The following is a 26,036-nucleotide window of genomic DNA, read 5'->3' on the forward strand; positions in this document are numbered from 1 at the left end:
ATAACCACGTTCTAAAAATGCTCATTTCACAGTTACTACATTATTCAGCGGCTCTCTAGAGTTGAGACAGAATACTGCACGCCATTCTAGTTGAGACAGTTTACACGAACGTCTCAGAGTTACTACAGAATACTAGCACGCACATGAGTTGAGATAGTGTCGTTCGGAGCCATCGATATAAATTTTAGAATTTTAGAATCTTTTAATATAAGGATCAGAGTAGCTTTAAAAAACAATTGAAAGAATCTAATAACTCGCCAGACGCTCGGAGACATACCCAAATACCAGTTGAGTAGCAGTGATTTAGATTCAATGTGGCATCAAATTTTTTTAAATTTACTAAAACTTGTTACTCGGGAGTTTTGCAGTTACTGAATCGAATTATAATATTAGAATTAAGTCACAAAATTGTAATAACTGAATTTATAATCTGGATATAGTATAAAATTTCTCCCTTAATACGAAAACAATCATTTACAAAATATTTAAAATTTGTAATGTGGAATTAAAATGGTTCAAGATTGAAAAATAATTTAATAGACAGAGATATATTTTCCTTTTAAAATAAACTTCATCTATTGCTCGCATTGTTTCTCAATTTTTCTAAACAAATGGAATAATTTACAGAAGTTAAAATTTAAAATGTGACGAGAGTAAACGCGTCAAAAAATAAATGTTTACATTAAGAATTATTTTTTTGCAAATTGAAATGATTGAATTATGTACTTTATTAAAAGAACTACTAAACTACTGTCAGAACTCAAAATTTTTATTATTATAATTTTATTATATTTACATAAATTATACTTTATTTCTCGAATGATACAAGAATCAATCAATGCAGAAAAATCCCTTGAAAAGTGACCTCTGGAATTTCTACAGACTTCTGATATATGGTATTGCCGCGAGAAGTTTTATTTAAAATTCTTTTTTATCAAGTTCAGCGAAAATATTGTACACTATTAAAAATTTGTATTAAGCGGAGAAAGGAGAAGCTATTGTTATAGAACAATAAGTAGTTTAAGATTTTTAATTGTCATTTGGACTTTATAAATTTTACTACGTAATTATTCAATTAAAGGAGATAATTGTTTTTAAACATCAGACATAGTATTAAATTATTGTAACTTTCTCGTTACTACCTACAATGTTGTATCATTTTGTCCCTAATAGGGAATTTGCATTTAAAATATATAGCGATTTTTGTAATATATAATGAAAATAGAGGCGCTTGTGATAGGAATAGAATTTTTTTTTTTAATTTCATGCACAAATAACATTAAAAAATGAATTTAAACTTTAACATTATTTAAATTTTTCTCAGCTGAGAGCAAACGATTTTGATTGGCTCTCAGGCTGATGACGTCACGGGCATAAATGAAATATTGTCTGCTGTGTATTTACACATGTGATCATTTTATATTATGCAATAATTGTTTAAAAAATCCGTCGATTTCAAGTTAAAATGGTAAATAAATTAGATCCCGGATTTGAGAAAGCCGATACTACGAATTTACCGAAATTAAGTGTATTTATGGTTTATGAGTATATTACAAATAATGAGCGGTATAATGCTCCCGAGGTTCGTGGAGTCAAAGCAACATTGTAAGTAAATTTTAATGTTTGTATTATTAAAATCAATTAATTTATTAATTAAATACTGTCTAAATTTACACAATTTTATATTTTTTATTATTTCCTTATTATTGTAGATCTTCAAGAGAAAATTACGGCGACTCGGCAATAGGTTATGTTTGTGTAAAACGTCAAGGGAAAATATGTACATTGAAAGGCAGAATTTGTCCTGAACACAGAGTAAGAAATAAAAATTACACTGTAACGTTAAAAATAGATGAAGAGAAAGAAATAGTAGATAAAGTGGAATGTCTTGATTGTGCTGCATCATTGGGTGGATGTAAACATGGGATTGCTTTTTTAATGTGGGCAAACAGAAAATACGAATCGCCATCTCCAACTGATGTGGAATGCTACTGGAGAAAATCAGCCTTATCGAAAGTCGGAGATTCACAAAAATTTATTTTGGCTAGTGAATTAAAAAAAAAGTCTAATGATTCAGTTGAAGATTTCGGTGATAATTCAACGTTCTTAAACCAAGTACTTCAACAAGCTGCTGCCAAACAATTAGATAGCCAGCTGTCAAGACATTCATTTGATTTAGAAGAGAGAAAAGTTCATATATTGTCAATACATCAACTTATATTTAATTTCATTCAATCCGAGGAAGAAACTTCAATAGATAATTTTCTGAAGCATTCCAAACAATATTTTTCTCAAGATTTATGTTCTCAAGCTGAACAACAGACTAGAAATCAAGCAAATGATATTTTGTGGCATGAACTCAGATTTGGAAGGGTAACTGCGTCTAATATTTTTGAGGCTAGTAGATGTAAAACACCAGAAGGTAGTTTAGTCAATCGAATTATAGGAGCAGCGAAAGTTTATAACAGTGTTGAAATGGAACGAGGGAAAAAATTGGAAGAAAAAGTTATAACTGAGGTTGAAAAACAATTAAAACTTTCAATAAATAAATGTGGTATGTTTTTAGTTCCATCTTTACCTATGGTAGCAGCTTCACCAGACGGCATAAATTCAGAATTTGTCGTAGAGGTTAAGTGTCCAAGCTCCGAGAAGACAATAGAGAATTATTTAAAAAATGGTCAGCTTAGTCAAAAATGTAAAGCTCAAATTAATTTACAAATGTTGGCTGCTGAGAAGAAAAAAGGACTTTTCTGTGTCGCAGATCCGAAGTTTGAGAATAATAAAAATTTCCAATTCGTATGGGTTAAATATGATGAAAATTTCACAAATAAAATAATAAAAAATTCTGTGGACTTCTGGAAGCAAAATATTTTTCCTGCTTTATTGAACTCTTTTGGCAACTGATTTTTGAGATCATTAATAAATAAATATTTTACTATAGATATATTGTTTTATTGTTTCCTACAATTAATATCATTATAAATATATTTTATTAAAAAAAGAATTATACATGAAAAAATAATTATTAAAATTATTTTACTATTTTTACAGGTACTTAACTCGCCGAAAAATTTATTTTCTAATTATTGGCTTTTGTAAATTAATTAAACCTCCAACAACGGTTACAATACTGTCCAATTTGACCACTGTATTCAGATCAAGGCAAGAATGAGGTACTAATATTCGGAATTCTCGAACTCTTCGAATTACTCTTTCGATGTGGATTCTTAAGCTTGCTATGCTTTTGGTTTTAAGAACTTCTGCTTTTGTGGATTTTGAAGTTGTTGTTACAGATGGCGGACGAAGCAATTTACATTTTTTTTTGTTTAAAATCGATTGAATGTGCTTAAAGCCTCGATCAGCTAAGACTCCACATCCAGCTGGTAACATATTTATTAAATTGCTCTCCTCAGTTAACAAAGTGTCACTTATTCTTCCTCCGTACCCGCGAGATATGAAGGTGACAAATCCATCGGGAGAACATACAATCAAATACTTAATTGTATTGCATTTCTTGTAATCTGACCACGTTAAAGCCTGATGGACTGGATTTGAAGGCTTTTCAATTTCGGTTTCAAAAGCATCAATAATAGCACACACACTATTATAATTAGCTCGAAATGCAATAGGCAAGTTTTTTCTTATACTATTTTGATCAGGAAAAAATACTAGTGTCTTTAAATAGTGAGCTAATTTATCAACAGTTTTGTTGAAAATTCTGCTTGCCTGCGAAGTTGAGATACCAAACTGATCAGCCAATCGACTATAAGTGTCATTAGTCAGTTTGATATTATTGATACTGCAATTAGTAGAAGAACTCAACATAGGTAAAATCCATAACCAATCATTTTCAACACCAATATATTTTTTTGGATCTAAACTGATTAAATATAGGGTAATATCAAGGACTGATTTTTTCATTTCTTTTTGTTTTTCATTTTTTTCCTCACTGCAAGTTGAAGATTTTTTATACTCGCTGGAAATTGACGAATATTTGTATTCGCCAGTAGTGTTTGACGAAGAAACGGGCGTACTTGAATCGGAATTAATTAAAGTAGATACTGTAGATTCTGTTTTATGGAACTTGATCGGTGAACACATTTTGTTAACCATTTCTACTTTAACTTCACAACTTACTTCACGAGTATTAGGCTTGCACATGGTATGCTTACTTCGAACATTAGGTGTCATGAAACTTTTCCTTACTTGTACACCAACACTTTTTTGATTCTTCTGTTCGCAGTTTATTTTAGCAGGTGATAATTTTTCGGAATTCAATGATTCATTTTCTGTTGAAAAATTTAAGTCAATCTGTGTAGAGGATAGTTTAATTGACAGTGGGACGTCAGGGTTCTTTTCAATTTCACTCGTCAAAGGTTCGTGAGAAGACATTTCATGTAACTGTTCTTGATTTGTTAAATCGGTTAATAATTCAACAGGAGTATCATAGTTTTTTCTTATTTTTGCTGCTGGTTGATCGTGCTGTTTTTCTGGAATATTTTCTTCATTTTCAGTTTCTGCTAAAATGTCGTGAATTTGCCTCTTTCTATTTAATTTTATGAACGCTGGTCGTGCTTCTTCGTTTACTTTTATTCGATTAGGCTGACAAGAAAATTTGTGAGGAATCGCATCTTTTTTCAATTTTTTTGGTGCTCCCATAAGACAATATCTAATATAATTATCCATATCATCCTTTATCTACATTAAAAACAAAGTCAAATTTTAGGTTAAGTTGTTCATATTGTTTGTTATTACTATAATAATATAATAATGAAATTTTTATATTAATAATACGGTAAATATAAAATAAAAAAATGCGTAGTGACACTATACTTACACTAAAGTGATCCTCGCAACAATAATAAGTGTATTTAGCCTTCGGAGAATCATTTCGACGAGCAATTTGAAACCACTTTAATCTCATTTTCTCATCTTTGGGAGCACAGAAAAATAATTTATTCGGTGTTTTGACACTGCTGCTTCCACACAATGGTATAAAACACGATTTAAATGTTTTACTTTCGCTCATTTTTAAAAACAATATAAATTTTCAAGAAAACCCTTGATAAATGTACAATCGGTTTATGCCCGTGACGTCACATGTAGTTCGGACAGACTCGGCTCTTTCCGGAGCGTCTTTGATATTGTTTGAAATTTTAATTACTTTTTATTTATTTTAACGATAAAAATGACTTTTAAAAATTGTGCAAAAAAAAATTACATTACAATTTAAGCTAAACTATTCAAATAAAAAGTTTTTTTATGTGATGCAAATTCCCTATTGTGGATTAAATGTTTTTTAAAATCCCACAAGTTTAATTAAAAAATGTTTAAGTTTAAGGAAATGGCGACAGCAGACAAGCGGTTGCAAAACGTGATACAAACGTTGATATTTACTAAGCATTCATTAATGTCTCAGGCGTCTTTCGATTGCCACCCATGCTACAAATATCAACGTAAATAGTAACTGCGTTTGGCCTCTTGTTGCATGAAACGTTTTAACACAAATATGTTGATCGATTCGAAAATAATAAAATACTGTTTCCTTTTACATCTCTTACAATTCTTGGGAGCAGCGTCATGAAATTTTTATGTGCCTGTATATATTGCGGCCAGTCAAGTCTATACCATTAACGAATATTATCAAATCATTAACTCCAAAAACTTTTGAGTAACAAGTATAATTCAAATCTTGTACAAGTTTTAAAAATTGTGTAAACTAGTGAAATATTATTTTTATTTAAAATTTTTTGTATTTTCTTTAAAAATATGATACCAAATCAACACATGTAAATCTTATACAAACTTCTCTGCAAGTTTCAAAAGTTTTCAAATAAGTTTGTTGCAAATAAAAAAATATCTTCTTTACTCCATATGTTACAAAATTCCAAAAATAATTACTATTCAATAGCGCAGTTTACAAATAAATTATTTGGCCTCATTATTGATATTAGCATCAAGAACCAATAATTTCGAATATTAATCCGAAATAACAAATTTCGAAAGACTGATAATTCTATCAAATGATTTCTAAGGAATCAGATATCCCATTTGTAAGCTTTACTTATCCAGTGCCAGACATGATTGGCATATACCTGGTCATGGCCGAATATACACAGCGCAACGCCAGTATAGTGCCAATGTTAAATACTACTACTACTAGACATGATTGGCATCATGGATATGTTCGGTAGACCTTGCCGTGGTGGGGAGGCTTTTCACTAAAAAACAACTAAAACAGCACGAATCATCAAAATGAGCGGTAAAAAAATGACTACCTGCAAGGTAATGCTTCGGCTAAATCCCTTTTCGGTTTCGATCGTCAAGCGCTTGGCGTGGGGGCGATGGCCGGTGGCCCGTGGATGCAAAAGGGCAAAAAAGCTTTAAAAATTCAACAGATCATCGTAGAAAGAATCCAAGTAGACAAAAGTGTCGGATCAAGAAGAATACACACCAGCGTGGAAAGTGGTGGACTAGGACCCAAAAAAAGAAGCGACTTAAGTGTGGGCAGCTGCATTAGCGTTTTCAGCAACGCTTCTGCTGATGCTATCGCTATTGACCATCAGGATAGGGACACTTGTATTAATCTGCGAAAAAAGGAGGCGGCTTGTATTGAAATGATCGAGGAAGAGGTACGATAGATGCTGGAGTCCATCACGGTATGTCCATTTGGAAAGAGATGCGTGACTATCGGAAGAGAAGATGAGAGCTATTCCAAGCAAAGGTCATTAGAAATGTTGGGCTAAAGTGCTCTTTTAAAAGAAAGAAAAGTGAAAGTAATCCAGAGGTGATAAAGGAGGTAAAGGAAAAGGAAGGAAGCGCCTTCTAGGACACCGATGCCAAAGCCAGGTCATGGTAGTAGGGCAAGGTCGGCTGCGCAGGATCAAAAATGTTTGTCATGGTCGCAGAAGGAAGGTCATTTTCCGATGTGCTGGGGAAGGTCCGGAAGGAGGTGAATTCGGAGGCAAGTCAGACAAGAGTAGTTGGAGCAAGACCAGCCAAGAAGGGAGACCTCCTCATTAGGAGGTTCCTCAGACAAGAACGGGTTTACTGTGGAAGTGACAAGAGTAGTGGGTGACTTGGGTAAGGTGCAGATCGCGGACCGAAGGGTTACTTTGAAGATCCGCGACCTGGATTGACTTACCCAAAAGGACGAGGTGCAGGAGGCACTATCAGGTGTCATGAAGAAACCGGCAGAAAGCAGAAAGTTGACGGTCCTTGGACCCAAAAAGCGGGGGATGAAACTAGCAGTTGTTGCCACCGACCAGGATTAGGCTGAGAAGCTGAAAGTGCTCGGACGCATAAAGGTTGGTTTTATGTCATGCCCGATCAGAAGGAGGTTAATGATAGTTTGGTGCTATTTTCACCTAGCAAGAGAATGCAACATGATGGATAGATCGACTGCGTGCTTTAGGTGCGGAGAAGTCGATCGATCACAAGGTCGTGGATTGTAAGAGAAACGCTACTTGCATCTTGTGCAAGGAGAAGTTCCCAGAAATGAAAAACATTTATCACGTTGTGAGTAGTGAAACTGGCAGGGTCTTCTGAGCTGACCTTGAGGAGGCGAAGACTTTTTCAAGGACCAAAATAGTTTTTATTTTTTTATTATTGACGCAGGAGATCAACATAGCAAGAGCAAAGACGCACCAGCAACAGAGCTGGAGCGTCGCCCTCGAAGGCCAAAGTCTTACGATAGTTCCGAGGTTGGATAAAGGGCTCCAAAAGAAGGGTTACGGGTTTTAGTGGGTCGGGGTTGACAGTAGGTCGCCAGCTTGTTAAGCTTATTATTTTACTTATTCTATATTGTTTTATATTTAATTTTTTATTTCACCAACCCCACATAACCTTGGAGTGCGGAATCCAAAGTATCTGTATGCAGATTTCCTAAAAGTCTTTTAGAGGTCTCCTTAAGCGACTATCTTTTAAAAAGTGATTTTAAAAGTAAGATCTAATACAATGAATAAATTTATAAAATACTTTAATTATTGGTTTTGTTTCAAGAGATAGTTCCCAGTAAAATATTTCATTATTGCATCAATATTGATGAAATAAAACCGATGGTATAAGAATTTTGTCGCCATTTCATCAACACTGCTATATTGTCATATGTTTTTCCAACCAAAAATAGCTATATATAAATCTGATCTAAAATCAATACAAGGAAATATTTTCAAAGAAGATGACATCAAAGCAATAGTAGTACCTCAGTCGCATTGCTCCAGAAAGAAATAAGAGGATCAACGAAAGTGACAAGATTCGCCGATAAAAATATGTATTATGCTGAATTTTAGTGAGGTACAATTAGCTGAAAATTTTATTTCTCACTTGGGCAACATTCCTTGTCCTATATATGACAAAAACTTTATCTGGTTTATATTTTTTAATATTTATATGTTTATACATATATTTTTGAAGACATGGAATAATTTTAAAACGCAATTTGAGCAGATATAAGCTTTCAAAAACGTTCTACAAGCCTTTCAAAAATATTATATCTTTTTATTTTTGAAGTTAAAATATTTACATATGGTAGAATTCGAACTTGCAGCACTCAGCTTTACAAGCTGACGCTCTAACCACTATGCCAAGCTAGCTTTGTTGAACTGGAACTTACATTTCAACTCCTTAAATTACGTAACTTTTCCAATAAATGCGTTTGTCATAAATGTTAAAAAAATTTAATTTCCTTAATACAATTTAAAAATTTGTACAAAATTCCATTTTTTAAATATTTTTTCACATGGATATACATGTCAGAATTATTTTTAGATTTTTCATTAAAAATTTATTAAAATAATGTACATTGCATCAGATAGTACATGATTTCATGAACTTTAGCAACTTTTAAACTTAAAAAATATTAATATTTATGCAAACTGTAGTTGTTAATATTTTTTAAGTTTCAAAGTTGCTAAAAAGGTCAAAAAGGTATGTACCCCTTAAATTAAGAGAAATTCGTTTTGTAAAAGTAAGAAACAATATTTTTTTATAATATGCGCAAGAATGTTTATCAATATAAGGGGAATTTGATGAAATGCAAAGGACATTTTTGGTTATGATGTATATTCTATATCCTATTATGCCTGTAGTTATAATCCACATTATCTAAAATAACCTCATGCTTTAAAGCATTAAAGATACATTTATTTATTTTTAAGAATTATAATTGAATTTTTTCACGTGATTGAAATTAATAGTTTTTTTAAAGGAAAATAAGAATAACAGAGGAGACTTTAATTTTATTACGAAAACAATCAAAAAACATGCAAGGATATTCATTATTAATTAAAAAATGTTATGCACAACACAATACAGTATTGAACTCATTGAAACAAACTTTAATTTTGAGTCGGGAACAACGTTTAAAAAAATATTTCCTACAAAATGTTTTGCATCTAATAATTTTCTAATAAAATGATCCTTCACCATTCAGTAATTAAAGGTGAAGATATTTAAAAGATTTCTTTCATTTTTTGGAAATTTAAAATCTTTCATTCATTACTAACAAAAGTCTTTTGATTCAATTAATAGAAGAAGTATTAATGTAATAGAAATGTAACATATATTTAGACTCGATTTGAAAGAGCATTATTATTAATATATTATTTTTTTATGTTATGTGAATTAGAAACTTTACTTTAAAATTTTTAATTTGTACTACGTAATATATTTCAAGGTTTTATTGGTATAAATAAAAAATTTGGCTTTATTTATTGTCCGTTTCATTTTTTTCGAAGAAATGTTTTTAGAAAGTTTCATTTCATTTCTACAAATTAACTCTAAATTCTACTAGTGATGTAATAAATTCATAAATAAGTCCCAGTGCGCATAAAACGTTCTGTTTTTCAAAAATTGTCTTTATGACGTTTTTAGAATGTTACTGACTGTCCAAATAAGAGTTTTATGAGTATTGCATGTTTTAAAAACGTCTTCGGATTATAAAACATTTAACACTCCATTTAAGCAGACACTGTCTGTGTCCAGTTGAAACTTTGTTCTAATCGGAGCGCATTAGGACTTGTTTCCTTGCGCGAGGTTGCTGGTCCACTATCGGACGCGTCCCAGTATGAGCGATTGTAAATACAAGGAAAAGTACCTGCGGGGTAATGTTTCGGCTAAATCCCTCACTGGTTTCGATCATCAAGCGCCTGGCGTAAGGGTGACGGTGGCCAGTGGCCCAAGGATGCAGAAGGGCAACAACTTTTTGGTGGTACCGAGAATTGTCTTAGACAGAGTAGATAGGCGAGGAAGTACAAGCAGTGTAACAAGTCAAGCCAGCTGCATTTCTGTCTTTAGTAATGCTTCTGCGATTGATATTGCTAGCTGTAATGAAGATCGAGATGAATGCATTAAGCTGCGGGAAGAGGAGGCAGCGAGCATTCAAAAAATGTATAAAGAGGTCAGCAAGATGATGAAATCCTGTGAAGTCCAGAAGAATGAGCTTAACATCGCTCATACAGGATGTCAAGGAGAAGAAAAAACATTGTCTTGGAGAGGCAGAAGCGGTCCTGAATTTGCGAAGGACACAAAGAGGAGGAAGGACGAAGGACCTCCTAGAAAGACTTCAGGCAAGGGTACCAAAACGGCACCAAAGCCGAATTCAGCCAACAAAGAATGACAGCCACAACAACAATGATCGTTAAAGTGGCTGAAGGAACTACATTCGCCAAAGTGCTAAAGAAAGTTCGTTAAGAGGCTGACCTGGAGGCCAGTCAGACATTGGTTGTAGGAGCTTTACTGACTAAAAATGCTGCTTCTTATGCAAGGCGAAGTTCGGCGAAAAGGAGAATATCCAACATGTCGCTGGATCAAGAAGGTCCAGAGTCTTTAGAATTGCCTTAGAGGAAGCAAAGAAAGCTTTGTCAAGGACAAGGAGAAAATCAGACCAGAACCAGAGCGGCACGGAAGAGTCGCGTCAGCGACTAAGTGGAACCATTCATCGATTCATCTGTGAAGTCTAAAGCCGAAAGGTAATTCTGTTCTAAAAACATTATAAGGATGTTTTTGATACTTACGGTAAAAACATAAGTTCTGTTATCTTAATGATTAATATAATTTATTAATGACTTCATCTAATTTACCCCACCTGGACAGTCTCGTTGCTTAAAGTATTTATTGTATATTAATTGGTCAAATTCGGTTTTTTATATTTTATTTTTCTATCTTGAACCCTCACAGCAGCTGAACCCGGTGGTATGAGATGTGGATTATTAATCCTTAATAGTAAAGTCTCAATAGTAATAATGCTGTCTTAATGATTACAAATAATAAAAGACTTAATTCAAAGAAATTCGAATAAACCAAACAAAAAAGGCAAATAATTACAATTTGCGTAGGAGAAAATGTCAATTATGTGGGAAGCAGGTTTGGAAAAACTTTTACATAATTCTGGACGAATTCTGTAGAAGAGAAATCTAAAGGCACGAAGTATATAAAAGACAACTGACCAAAGAGTCTCGATGTTGTCTATTTTTGTCGTCTAACTTTTGACAGACGCGACAATTTTTACCTCAGCTTCTTGTGTTACAAATTATACGAGACTTCTTTAAGTCGTTTGTTGTTGATGCGATTTACAATCTCTGTGATTGTGTCCTCCTATAATTGCAATTGAGAATTATTCGCATTAGCGAGTTTAAATAAATATTTTACATTTTATTGAATGTCAGCATTCAGACTCTTTCTTTTCACATTTACTTTCAAATAATTGATAATCCTAAGCAATTGGTTATAATTCCTAGAACGTTTTGTGCCCACTAGGATATAAGTATTAAACAACATAAATCGTAATCGTAAATTTGCACTAATGATGTTTACCATGAGTGAACGAAACTTTTGGAATAAATAAATATGTTTTAAGACAAATTTAAACGTAAACAAGTGAAAAACCATATTTTATTTATACAAATAACTCAATTAAAAAAGTATTTATCAGAGCACATGAAACCGCTACTTGGTGTCGAAACCGCATTTACTTTCGATACGAAGCGGTTCTGCTAAATCCTCTTTTAACCGGGAACCTCGAAAATTAAAATTTTTTTCTCAGGATACGAAAATGTTCTCATAGAACAAGAATAAATTATTGATAATTACTAACAATTATGAAATATATCTAAAAATATAACACTTAATTGTATGATATGACAAATAATTTACTTAAATTAATTTAGATTAAGTTATCGTGGATGTCCCAGTTACATTCCACTTAAGGCCCAGGTTCCGTCCAGTTTTTATAAAAAATTATTTTTTTAAATCTGTTTACGTAAACTACTAATCTTCATCAAATACAACAAGAAGTTATCAAAAATGTACAACTATTGGATCATGGATAAAAACTGGGACATGTACGGTATTGTTAAAATTTTATATTTTAATAAATTGCTAGTACCTAATTCAAAACTAAAAAAAACAAACATAAATATATGCAGAAGTTAACTGAGTTTGAGGTGAATAAACTAAAGTCGAAAATAATTAAGATACAAAGTTTTAGATATATGTAATGTGCATACATACATATTTATATGTAAACACAGGCGTGTAAATGCATGATTTGCAGTTTAGTCATGCCAAGGGCAACACCGAAAAATATAAAATTAAAAAACGATAAATAACAATAAGCTTAAAAGAGCCACAACAATGAGAAACAATGCGAGTACTAGGAGATCGCTTGGCTACTCACTCTGTTTCTTCCGCTCACAGTACTTGCAAAAAATACTCAATAAACTGTTAAATAATTAGACATTTTCTTAGTTAAATATTCAGTAAGTACATCAAAAGAGAGTAAATGAACGGTTAATAAGCTGAGTGAGAGCTGGCGAACCCTTAGATCACTTTCGGGACTGACCACTGTTTAAGAAGAAGTGTTGCAGTAGAAGGGAGGTGATAGGCTTGACTAGAGATTAACATAAGTGGGTTCTTGCTGAGGCGAGGAAGTGTTGGAGGCAGCATTGGTATTTGACGGTGCAGCTGACGCTACTACCGTTCCGCCACCACCTCCAGCTCCGACCCCAGCCCCCGCGCTACTTCCCACACCATGATGGATAATGCTAGCGTGGATGCCCATCCCCGCTCCGTGCTCCACTGGGCTGCCAAAATTAACCACCAGCCATTAAAGGGAATATTCTTTCAACATTTATTTAAATAATCCCCATTTAGTAAATAATACATCGCTATCCACAAGTAATCTTACGTAAATGATTCAAATTTATAGAAGTCGTAACAAGTATGTTAAGTTTTTACAGAAAATATGATCAATCAGAAAATATGTCTCAATACAACATTTCATTTACACCATAAAAAGTAAATTGTTGCATAATATAGTTAAAATCTTACCCTGAAGAAATTGCTGCGACTAACCTGTTAAGAGTATTGTCCAGAGGATTCAAAAAATTGTACATTGATTTATCATATGAATTTTAGCATCAAAAGTTTAAACTTAATTGTAATGATCTGAGTTGTAATTGACAAACCCTGTAGGCACGAAAACTTTTTTGTTCTAGAAACGTTCCTAAAACGTTTCATGTCCTCCACATAACGTCTTAAAAACATTTTATGTTCTAAAAACGTTTTTAGAACATTGGACGTTATGTAGCGGACATGAAAACTAAAAACGTTTTAGAAACGTTTCCAGAACAAAGAAATTTTCGTGCCCACAGGGAAAGGATTTGCACGCCGCAAAGACTCCGGGAACCTTAGTAAGTCGTTATTTTAATTAATTAGTGACGTGAAGTGTCATCCAAGTATCAAAACCGTATTTATTGTAAGAATGGTGATTCGAAGAAGAGGTATAGTTATTAATAAGACTATAATTAAACAGTTTCGCTATAGTTCGTTCCTTGCTCTGAATAAGTACTGCATAGATGTTATTATTTTACAAAGCTAGTCTAGAATTTACTTCCTGATTAAGGTTATCGAATTCTGCTTTGAAGGTGTACTACTAGAAAATCGATCTACCATTTACAATCCGGTTTATTCAAGATACAGGACAATACATAATATTAAATCTCAATAGAGACAATTCTTAACCCAGGTATGGTATTTTCCCTTTTTTGCATTTTTTAACTGAATGCATGATATCGAATTCCATTAACAAATGCATTTTCCGCAAGTAAAACAAAATTAATAAAAACTGCGTTAAAAAATTTCTCAAAATTCTTTGTTTGGGGGTTTTACTGATTGCTGATTACGATTCTGACATCAGATTTTTAAAAGACAAAATGGAGGATCGAAATATTATAATATTAGTGGATTTTTATAAAATTTGGTGTTTTCACATTTATTGGGTCTCTGAATCCAAATATGGTATAAGGCAGATAAATACCAAGTTTCATAAAAATTTATTAAAATCTTTTCAACACTCTTTTAGCATAAACATTTGGAAATCTCTTCAACAGCTTATAAGCCCGCGTAAAAAATCTTGGTTACCTCAAGGCTCGATTTAGGCTCAAGGCTCACTTAAGTCTTAAGACTTGTTTGAAGCTAAAACAAGTCTAAAATCGTCTAAAACTTAAGATGTAAGGCTAGTTTAAGGCTCAATACTTGTATGAAGCTTAAAAGTAAGGCTCAAGGTTCACTTAAGGCTCAAGACTTGTTTGAAGCTCAAAACTTGTCTAAAACTTCGGACTGAACTTAGAATTAAGGCTTAAGACTCACTTAAGGCTCAAGTCTTGTTTGAAGCTAAAAACTCGTCTAAGAATTAAGATGTAAGGCTCGTTTAAGGCTCAAAACTTGTTTGAAGCTCAAAATAAAGCTCAAGGCTCACTTAAGGCTCAAGACTTGTTTGAAGCTCAAAACTCGTCTAAAACTTCGGACTGCACTTAGAATTAAGGCTTAAGGCTCACTTAAGGCTCCAGTCTTGTTTGAAACTCAAAACTCGTCTAATACTTAGGACTGAACTTAGAAAAAAGGCTCACTTAAGGCTAAAGACTTGTTTGAAGCTAAAAACTCATCTAAGATTTAAGACTGAACTAAAGGATAAGGCTCACTTATGGCTCACTTAAGGATGAAGATTTTTTGAAGCTAAAAACACGTCTAAAATTAAACATTTGTCTAAGGCTTAAAACTCGCTTAAGGCTAAAGAGCTGCTGGAACCTGAAAGCTCTTCCAAAATTTTAGATTGGTCTAAGATGTACAACTCGCTCAAGGCTTGTCTGAAGATTTAATTTTTAGCTTTAAGCAAATCTTGAATCTTGAGCCTTTATCAATTTTTGTTTTAGACGAGTTTCTAGCTTCAAACAAATCTTGAGCCTTAAGTGAGCCTTCAGCCTTAAGCGAGCCTTGAGGTAGTCTTGAAGTAGCCAACATTTTTTTTTACTTGAGAGGTTAAGTAATAGTAAGCACAGGTACGGCATAGGTAAAAGAAGAATTATGAAACAGGGAATCGGCAATTAGTTAGGTTGAAAAGCCTTATCATAATGTGAAGCATAATATTAATTGTGCTCCACTTTTCATTAAACAAATTGCTACGAAGGTGAATATTAAACAATTTTTATAGAGTTTTCTAAACAAAGTATAAAGGCAATTTCACTCCACAATACGAACGTTTAAGTGCCAGCACCAATAGCTCACTCAAGTATCATGCAAAAAAATATATAAAAGTGCTTTTGAAGAAAACTTATTTCCAATAATATAAATAACAGATCAGTGTAGTGATTTTAAATTCTGAATTTGCGTGACAATCTGAATATTTCCTTTTAATTTGTCTGACACTTATTAGAGTTGCTAAATTTAAAATTCCCAAAAAGCGATCCTAACAAACCCTAGATATTAATGTTCATAAAAATGCAACAAGTTTTAATAAATTCGACCTCCAATTATAATTTTCAACTTCTGATTTCGGATTCGTAATTAGCAGTGATTGGGTTCCGCTTGCCGGGAAAGGGAAGCTACGGAAACTACATAAATTCTCCAAATGTTCCCTAACTCGTAGTCACTTGTTTGACGGCTCTTTACACAGAAACCTCACGTTCTTCTGCTAAGTGATGCTCGCTGCTAAAGTTTGCTCACTTGCTACCGGTATTAAAGTAAAAAACAATTTATTGTTGCATTATTAAGACACATTTTCTGATGAAACATTAATTTAAAGCTTGTTAGTTTTTACTATTGAATTACAAGGCTACTACATGTGGACAACGAATAAGGATAATAAATATGAAAGTATTTGTAATGAAGGTGATTAATGTATAATTTCCACAAGATCAAAATAACATTAGCTTTCCGGGATAAAGGAAAATATTATTTTAGCTATAATTATAAATAAATATAATTTATTATAAATAAACTATAATTATAACCTAAATACTATTACTTTAAAAATAGAAAATAGGATATTTTTAAAGATTTAATGATTTCTAGCAAAAATATTTTTCATAATATTATGCTAAATATAATGGTTAAGTCTTTAAAATTATCTCTGTTGTAAAAATCTGAAAAACTATAAAATGTTAAACTACATGTAAAGATCTTGTGACTTAATATATGCTATAAATGCACTATCTAAACGTACCTGCATGGCTTACACCATTGACTCTGTTGATCCAGTCCATACCTTGCACGACATTTTTTCATATTGTTACCTACAAAAAAACAATTGCGTTATAAATAAAATTTAGATAAAAGTTGTAAAAAAACATAACTTTACTATCATTAATGCAATTTTTTTTAAATCGTTATCTTCATTCGAAAAAACCCTCTCTCATGTTGGTCGTCAAGAAGAACCTGTGTTCAATTGTTCCTCTAAAACAACCGAACTTCTTTTAAGCATTTTTTATTTTAAATATAAAATATTGGCAACGAAATAGTAATTATTTATACTTTATTAATAGTATCTGACTATTTATTTTTTTTATTACAAATGAAGGCCTTTAAATAAAAAGTGTATGAAACAAAATATAACCAGGAAAAAATACAGTTTGGTTATTTTATAGGAGCAACTAAATACTGGTTCATCTAGACGATCCACGTGAAAGCGGATTTTTTTAATGGAAGTATCGATATAGAATTTATTAATTATTATTAATTGTTATACTATTACTGGTATAAAAATAAAAATTTTTCTTGACATTCGAATAAAACATCTTTCTTTCCATTAGTAAGAGTTTTTTCAGTAAGAAAACAGGTTTTTAATTTTTTCCTCCAGTGCAGTTTAGCTGTTACAACAGAACATGATTTTTTAATATATATACCACTTAAGGGGGGTAAGGGTATGGAATTTTTTTTTGCATTTTATAGAATGAATGTTTATACATTCTCAAGAATATTGTGTCAAAATTTCAAGTCAATTGAAGCAAAATTCAGATGATTCTGTCAACAGTTACGATATGCGCATCGTAATACAATTTTTTTCTCAAAGCGCCTCTGATGATATTTACTTTTATTGGTTTTACTTTAAATATTTTTGAATGAAATTTTACAAAAATATTGTTTAAATGCAGTTTTATTGTATAGAAGTTGGTTCAATACGGTGACTCCCTTTGTATCCACAAAAAAATTCTTAAAAACGAGCTTTTTTTACCGAATTAAAACACTGGTCGACAAAATTAAGGTTTTTTCTTGCTACAAGAATAAACGAAAGTGATTCTTACAGGATTTTCGACGTAAATTACGAATCTGTAAGTGAAATTGTCCCATCACGTCTCAATTTTGAGAAAAACGGGGTCAAAGTGCCAAAAAATGGGTTTTATGGCACTTTTTGAAGTACAATAAAAAAAGAACGCGACGTGATAAAAAGCTCAAATATGGCTTAAATGAGAGCTCGAACCCTCAACTTTAACATCCAAAAACAAAAAACCATGTAGAAATAATTCAAAATTGTGGGGAACAACTTTTCGCTAAAATCGCTAAAATATCGCCAAAATAATAGCTGTTTTACGCGCAAGCGGTAAAAAGTTGTTCCCAACAATTTTGAGTTATTTCTACATGGATTTTTGCTTTTGGTTGTTAAAGTTGAGGGTTTGGCTCTCATTTAAGCCATATTTGAGCTTTTTATCACGTCGCGTTCTTTTTTTATTGTACTTCAAAAAGTGCCATAAAACCCATTTTTTGGCACTTTGACCCCGTTTTTCTCAAAATTGAGACGTGATGGGACAATTTCACTTACAGATTCGTCATCTACGTCGAAAATCCTGTAAGAATCACTTTCGTTTATTCTTGTAGCAAAATTTTGTCGAACAGTGAAATTTGTCATATTTCTCCTTAAACTCACTTTTAGGAAAAACGTCTTTTTTAAACGTAATAAAAAACGGTTTAAAAGGTTAAATTACCTTTCAAATCAACGGTCACTTTAAATTGAAACGGATCCTTATTTATTACATTCTGATAAACCGTTCTAATAGAAAAATTCTGCAAGAAAAAAAAAATTAAAAACATGTTTTTAGACAACTACTAATGGAGAAAATATTTTGTTCGATATGCCTATTTTACTATAAACCAGTTGATGACAAAATAGACAGAACAAGCTTATATCTTGTAATAATTCTTAACACTATAAAATTATAAGAGATACTTTTCAAAAGGATTCTAAACATTATTTTAATTTAACAGATAGGTAACAAATACAAGTGTGAAATTAAAAAAATGATCACATCTATAACAAAACATTCTGTAACGTTTTGTTAGAAGGAGAAAAGGATGCAAAGAAAGAAGCAAAGAAACAAAAAATTAGAGTGGTAATACTTTGAGGGGTAGAAAACTGAGAGTGCAGTCCTAAGGTGGTAGAATGGTTTTAAGATACTTTTGTCCAAGTATAAGACACCCGATTTTTGCAATGTACCGGAATATAACTTGACTCAAAACAAAATCCGAAAATCTCAAAATATTAAATTATTAATATTTTCAGTAAAAAAAAGTATTGAAACTCTGATTTTTGCTCATATCATTGGCGTTGTATCCATCCAATGGAACTTATTCTAAATAAATAAAATTATAAAATTATAATCGTGAAAATTACGGATTGAGTTGCATGGTGAATGCGTTAATCCCTCAAACTGAATGTGTCGTTAACTAATCAATAATTTGTTGAAATAAGTTTAATATTTTACTTTTCAACTAAATTTTATATAGTAGATGCAATGTCACTTTTTCAAAACATAATTACACTTTGTGGTTATAATGTTGTAAACGTCATGAAAAATATGAGTAATCTTATTTTTGCATTGTGAGAAAGAGAAATAATTGGTTTGTTTCATAAGTGAGTGGGGACGCATGATTATTCCCCAAATGTCATTTTTCCGAAATGTCATTTTACCAAACTGCACTTTTGCGAATAGTCATTTTTGCGAAAAGCCAATTTTGCGAAATGTCACTTTTGCGAATTGTCATTTTTGCGAAAAGCTATTTTTGCGAATTGTCATTTTTTCAAATGGCCATTTTTACGAATTGTCAATTTTCCGAAAAGTCATTTTTGCGAATCGCCATTTTTACGAAAAGACATTTTTGTGAAATGTCATTTTTGCGAAAAGCCATTTTTGCGAAAAGTCATTTTTACGAATTGCCATTTTTGCGAATTGTCATTTTTAAGAAATGTCATTTTTGCGAATTGTCACTTTTGCGAATCGCTATTTTTACGAATCGCCATTTTTACGAATTGTCATTTTTGCGAATAGTCATTTTTCCGAATCGCCATTTTTACGAATTGTCAATTTTCCGAAAAGTCATTTTTGCGAATCGCCATTTTTACGAAAAGACATTTTTGTGAAATGTCATTTTTGCGAAAAGCCATTTTTGCGAAAAGTCATTTTTACGAATTGCCATTTTTGCGAATTGTCATTTTTAAGAAATGTCATTTTTGCGAATTGTCACTTTTGCGAATCGCTATTTTTACGAATCGCCATTTTTACGAATTGTCATTTTTGCGAATAGTCATTTTTCCGAATCGCCATTTTTACGAATTGTCAATTTTCCGAAAAGTCATTTTTGCGAATCGCCATTTTTACGAAAAGACATTTTTGTGAAATGTCATTTTTGCGAAAAGCCATTTTTGCGAAAAGTCATTTTTACGAATTGCCATTTTTGCGAATTGTCATTTTTAAGAAATGTCATTTTTGCGAATTGTCACTTTTGCGAATCGCTATTTTTACGAATCGCCATTTTTACGAATTGTCATTTTTGCGAATAGTCATTTTTGCGAATCGACATTTTTACGAATTGTCAAATTTCCGAAAAGTCATTTTTGCGAATTGTCATTTTTGCGAAAAATACAATAGAAAACTTATAGGTCTATAAATTCACTATTGTATTTTTCGCAAAAATGACAATTCGCTAAAATGACATTTCTTAAAAATGACAATTCGCAAAAATGGCAATTCGTAAAAATGACTTTTCGCAAAAATGTCTTTTCGCAAAAATGACATTTCACAAAAATGTCTTTTCGTAAAAATGACAATTCGCAAAACTAGCTTTTCGAAAAAATGACAATTCGCAAAAGTGACATTTCGCAAAATTGTCTTTTCTCAAAAATGACTATTCGCAAAAGTGCAGTTCGGTAAAATGACATTTCGGAAAAATGACATTTGGGGAATAATCATGCGCCCCAAGTGAGTGTAGATTTGCATATATATTATTGTATAAAAATTGTACATATTATTTCCAATAACTTAATCTCTTTATGACATTGTAAATTTTGTTTTGAATAAAGTTATATTTCGATTTGAAAAGAAACTCCCAAAACGATTAATTTCTAATGTACCGACATCGTAAGATACCGAGTGTCTAAATCACTGATATTTTAAAACACTAAAGATGCAGTTCAATATCAGCAAAAAGCTTAACAGGGATAGAACTATTCTGGTGCCCTGGAACCAATTTCAACCCTCAAGTTATTTCCCTTCAAAAATTTCTGTTGCAACTTGTTCAGGATATCTCGCTAAATATTTTTCAAAAACAGTTCAAATCCATCGGGCGTTTTTTTATTTTAGTGTTTCTAGTGACCAATTTAAAATAACTTATTCAACAAATTATACAAAAAGTTAAATTTTGCAGAAAATTTTCCATAGAATCGAAATCCTCTGCGATAAATTCAAAAACTATAAACCCACACAGCCCCCAGTATTAACTGAAAATTTACTAAAGGTTTAAGTTCAAATTTTGAAATGTTGAATTGCAAAGTTGAGTTAAGTATGTGAAAAATAAAAATGTCCGAATGTGAGTTTCAAAAAATCCTGTTTTATCCCCCTTTCTTGCTCGTGAAACAAAACAAAACACATGCAAGCTTTAACCAGCATGTGTTTACTGGCTTTAAGATTTAAAAAATTGCCCTCATCAATAAATTTAAACATTATAATTATTGTGCCGCTGTTTAAGTGTTAGTAGAGTGCGGGCTCTCTAAAATGATTCTGTTAAATGAAGGTTCAATCTTTAATTTAAGCCTAAGTAGAAATTTATAACACCTCAGCATCACTTTTCTCATATGATCGAAAAAGGGCTAAAACAGAGTTTTTTGAGACTTTGAGTCCATTTTTTCAAAATTTCAAAAAAAATGGGAACCTTTTAAAGCTAGATTTGTGTTGATCGATGATAAATTTATAAAAATATCATTATGCTGTGTGTCTATCTGTATAAATTGATAAAAAATTTACTTTTAATTCTTTGATAAAAACGCTAAACTTAAAAAAGCGCTTTTTTTTTTTTTTTTTTTTTATTTTGATTTTGATTTTTTTAAATGTTCGAGATACTACGAACAAGTTATGCAATAGAAAATTTATTTTTTTAGGGAAGCAACTCGAGGATTGAATTGGTTTCAGGGTATCACCGACATTACATTCTACTAAATATAAAAAATTCATTTATTACGTATGCACAGAAAATCATCTGAGAGTGGTCGCTGGTATATTTTTAAAAAATCTAGTTTAAAAATAATGTGAAATTAGATGAATACCTGGTTTTGTTTACTTCAGTTCTCTATAATTAACATTTTTAAGTAACAATTTTTTAAAATTATTATTTCTCAAACGAAGCAAAATACCCTTATCAAATTTTAATAGCAGATAAATTATATGAATACCTATTAAAATATGTGCAGAACCCCAAATTTTTTAAAGCTTCCAGAAAAAAGTTCCAAGCTTCAAAAAATTGTGAAAATTGTTTTTCGATAAAATTTTTAAATTCAATAATTAATATCTTTGAATGGAATAATTGTTTAATAATTACATAAAATTTACACGCAGAATAAATTGATTTATGTTTCTGGTAAGTTTACAAGAAATGTGCAACATTTAAGGTTACGAAATTTTGCCGTGAACCTCCTACTTTCAATTAATAATAATTTAAAAGAAAATACAATTTACACGATAATATTATGGCCAATAAACTCATATATTCATCTAGTTTCACATATTTTAAAACTAGATTTTTTTAAAATATGCCAGCGACCATTTTCAAATGATTTTTTAGTGGATTGACCCATGTGTAACATCCCTTCTAGAAAAAATCAATTAAATTTAAAAAGATATATAATTTCGGATTTTTTGCGTTTTAACAGAATATTTCGTAATAACGCTTTACAATTTGTGAACAATAAAGAAAGTTAATATACTTAATGACTTTTAGTCATGGTCCAACTTTGACTGATTTTCTTCTTTTTAAAATGTTTATTTTAACAAAAATGTTTCCCTTTCATAAACTTTCCCAACAATTTACTTTAATTGACCTTTGTATAATGAAATTCAAAAAAATATGGAACTCTTAATAACAATTAATTTAGTAGGAACAAATTGTCAAGATTTAAAGTTAGACGTTGGAAAATTTTGAATTTATTTTTCGTAACTTGTTGAACACCATAAACTTATTTTTACTAAAGTTTTGAGAGTTAATTAAACAAATGCAGAATTTTTGCTCTTAGTTTTTAAAAATTCAATTTAAAAGAGAAGATAATATATGCCAAATGCATTTGACAGAATAGAACAAATAAATAAAGTCTGGAGCATACAGTTCTATCTGCAGCAGACCCGGATTTATATGAAGGAAAATTAGGCAACCGCTTATGAGCCCCACCATCTAAATTTTGTTTTCAACAATTATTACGAATAAATTTTTTTTGACATATAAAAACTTAAAAATTTCTTTTAGAAATATTTTCATGATTTTAGAAATTCAAAAAGCGCGCTTACTATGAAAGTTGAGAGTTATATATAATATTATTAATTCAAAATGTTATTCTTTGCAAAATTTTTCAAAATCCTTTAATGAGATCCCTACCAGCGTTGTCTAGTGCCCCAACTTTGATAAATGCGGGCCTGATCTACAGTTCAAACATTAGTTAGTGTTAAATTAATTTTTTCTAGAAGGGCTTTTATGAATTATTTGATTTAAAAAAAAAAATAAAATTTATTATATTATTTGAATTTATAACTCGGTGGTTTTTTAATAATAGAGTAGGAAACATGGAAAACTGACGAAAACTAAAGTAGTAGATGTTTTCTACTCTACTACCTAAGTTGTGATTATTATTTCTTAATATTCTATTTAAATATAACACTGCTCTGCATGGGTTTTGCAACTAGAAAGAGTCACAGTTTTTCCAAAAGGTTTATTCGTGCTAAATTCGAATGCAGGGTCGAAAATTTCCCATCACGTCATGTTTGCGACCAAAATCACTGAAAATAGTGTTTTTTGACACTTTTGAAAAATTGTACAACCAAAGTCAGACGGGCTACTAACTTCATTTATATTAGAACTTAAAAGCTGAACCTATGCCTTTTTAAATGAACTCAATGTCAAACTGCATGAATTCTTTAAGCAGAGGATGTGTTTATATCTGGGGGTGCAAGAAAAAATATAAAAAGACATCAAAATATACTGAATTTAAATTTTTTATGTTCGACGTATTGTATCCGAAATTTCGAATTTGTAAAATCTGACTCTAGAATCTAATCAGGAACCCCCCAAGAATCCTGAAGTACATATTTCATTGAAATGTACAAAATTAAAAATTCGAATTTTCTGTTTACATTTTTGTCTTGCACCCCTAGATATAAAAACACCCTCTATTCTAAGAGTGCAAGTGATCAGTTTGACGTGGGGCTCGTTTGAAAGAGCTTGGTTCAGCCTTTAATTTCTAAAATCAACGAAGTTAGTAACCCGTCTGAGTTTAGCTATGAGCAATTTTTAAAAAATTGTCAAAAAACGTTATTTTCAGAGATTTTGATTCCTTTTTTAGAAAACGTGACGTAATGGGAAGTTTTCGTCCCCAGATTAACATTCAGTACAAAGTTACAAACAATCCGTTCAGAAACACTACATTTCATTTTATTTGCAGAAAAAATGTTGTAATTTGCATGACAGTGTAATTTTACCTCTGCGGACACAGAAACATTTTTATACTGGAAAAGTTTTTAAAACGTGTATTTAGAACGTTTCATGTACTAAAAACGATTTCTGAACATTTGTTTGATATGAAACAGTCTACAGACGTCGAAAAAACTTTCTCAGAATAAAAATGTTTCTGTGTCTACTCAGTTTTCTTAGAAGTATAAGGAGGAATCGATTCATTTTTTCAAGCGTTGTTGGTTTTGTAACCTTTTTTGTACTTAAACTGTAGAAAATGTTAATGCTTTAAAAGGATTTTATACTAACATGCAGAAGCAAAAAGTAATGTATTTATGCAAAAAAATAGAGAGAAAACTTTAGCAAGCTTGCGTGGTCGTATTATGGTAAGTAAAATACTGTTTGAAGAAGGGATTAGTATAATAAATATGATTTTTATTATAATTAATAAAAATAATATTTTAATTGTTACTAATTGTCGCTTTTTAAGCCTTCAAAGCTTTAACATTTAATTATTAAAGGACCCCATTATAGTACCCAGTAAAAACAAGTATTGGAACACTGGGTTTTACTCATTGGCGTTGCATCCATCCAATACTTTATTGTGAAAAGTACAGGTAGGGTTGCATGGTGAATACGTTCACTTCTCAAGGTGGATGCGTTGCCTTTACTTGATAAGTACCTCAATACGTTAGAAAGAAAAAGAAGGTTCCCCTTTACCGAAGGTAGATTTTCATTGTCAAACCAATATCGCTCAGAATGGTTTGATAAAGAAAATCTACCTTCGGTAGATTCGGTTTCCAAAATGAAAGAAAAAGTCAGCAAAATATCGAAATCCTGTAAAGTCCAGAAAATTGTCACTATGACAATCAAGGGCGGACTAGAAGTCTAACATCGCTCATACAGGAAATTAAAGGTTAACAAGAAACGGTGACAAAAAAGCCTAGAGATTCTACCAAGAATAAATTTAATCGGAAGAAGCACGCCTAAACTGAAGGCTCGTCTAAACGAGATCGTTTTGACGCAATACTGAGGTTCCACATATAAACGGAATCGTGAGTCGCAGCGATGTCATACCCCCGCCATTCCATTTACTCAATACACTCATGAGGGAAAAGTATTGGATGGATGGATTGGTGGGGGTAAGACATTCGCTGCGACTCACGATTCCGCTTACACGTAGAACCCCAGATAGTAATGAAGAACGTTGTCTTTAAGTCTCAGGAAGAAGAAGTAGTAGTTACGAGCTGATAAAAGAATAAAAAAGAGGAATAAGGAAAGTCCTCTAAAAAGAGACTGAAAGCAAGGTTACGATACTGGCACCAAAGCCAAGTTCAGTCAATAAACAAGAAAAGCCACAACAACGGTTAACGATGATTGTCAAGGTGGCTGAAGATTTATTAAATTAATTTTCTAGTAAATTTCTTGTAACCGTATGACTTACATCGCCGTGTTAGGAAAACTTCGTAAAGAAACAAACCCGGAGGACAGTCAGCTGATGGTTGTGGTAGTAAGACCCATTCAGAAAGTAGACCTTACAAAAATTGCAGGGTCTACAAATTCAACTGAATCATCAATAAGCAGAAAAGTGACGGTTCTTGGATCAAATAAGCGAAGAGTGAAACTCGCAATTATAGTCGCCAACCAAGAAAATGTCAATAAACTGGAAGAAATTGTACATACAAAGATTGGGTTTTTAATAAGTCCTGTTAGAAGAGTTATAGTCACAAGCTGTCATAAATGCTGTAACTTTAATCATATAGGAAGAGACTGCAAAGCTG

General features: G+C 31.7%; 3 protein-coding genes across 10 annotated transcripts in view; 1 reads left to right on the plus strand and 2 right to left on the minus strand.

Annotated features, from left to right (window-relative positions):
- LOC122508891 (protein pangolin, isoforms A/H/I/S) overlaps positions 1 to 26,036 on the minus strand; it is a 228,768-nt gene that overhangs the window by 11,561 nt on the left and 191,171 nt on the right. For 6 of the 8 annotated variants that reach the window (XM_043622553.1, XM_043622554.1, XM_043622552.1 and 3 more), the window contains one exon: positions 16,502 to 16,571. In XM_043622553.1, coding sequence (XP_043478488.1) covers positions 16,502 to 16,571 — 70 coding nt within the window. Of the gene's footprint in view, positions 1 to 12,841; positions 13,083 to 16,501; positions 16,572 to 26,036 lie in introns of all 8 variants that reach the window. The other 2 variants (XM_043622557.1, XM_043622556.1) reach the window with 1 other exon arrangement.
- On the plus strand, positions 1,223 to 2,940 carry LOC122508892. Its single transcript, XM_043622559.1, has 2 exons — positions 1,223 to 1,605; positions 1,713 to 2,940. Exons 1-2 carry the CDS (start codon positions 1,466 to 1,468, stop codon positions 2,902 to 2,904), a joined length of 1,332 nt encoding a protein of 443 aa, XP_043478494.1. The 5' UTR covers positions 1,223 to 1,465; the 3' UTR covers positions 2,905 to 2,940.
- Positions 2,931 to 5,119, minus strand: LOC122508890. Its single transcript, XM_043622549.1, has 2 exons — positions 4,838 to 5,119; positions 2,931 to 4,698 (listed from the first exon to the last, which is right to left on the minus strand). Exons 1-2 carry the CDS (start codon positions 5,027 to 5,029, stop codon positions 3,073 to 3,075), a joined length of 1,818 nt encoding a protein of 605 aa, XP_043478484.1. The 5' UTR covers positions 5,030 to 5,119; the 3' UTR covers positions 2,931 to 3,072.

Source organism: Leptopilina heterotoma, unplaced genomic scaffold (genome assembly GCF_015476425.1).
Source record: "Leptopilina heterotoma isolate Lh14 unplaced genomic scaffold, ASM1547642v1 Lhet_58, whole genome shotgun sequence".
NCBI lineage: Eukaryota > Metazoa > Arthropoda > Insecta > Hymenoptera > Figitidae > Leptopilina > Leptopilina heterotoma.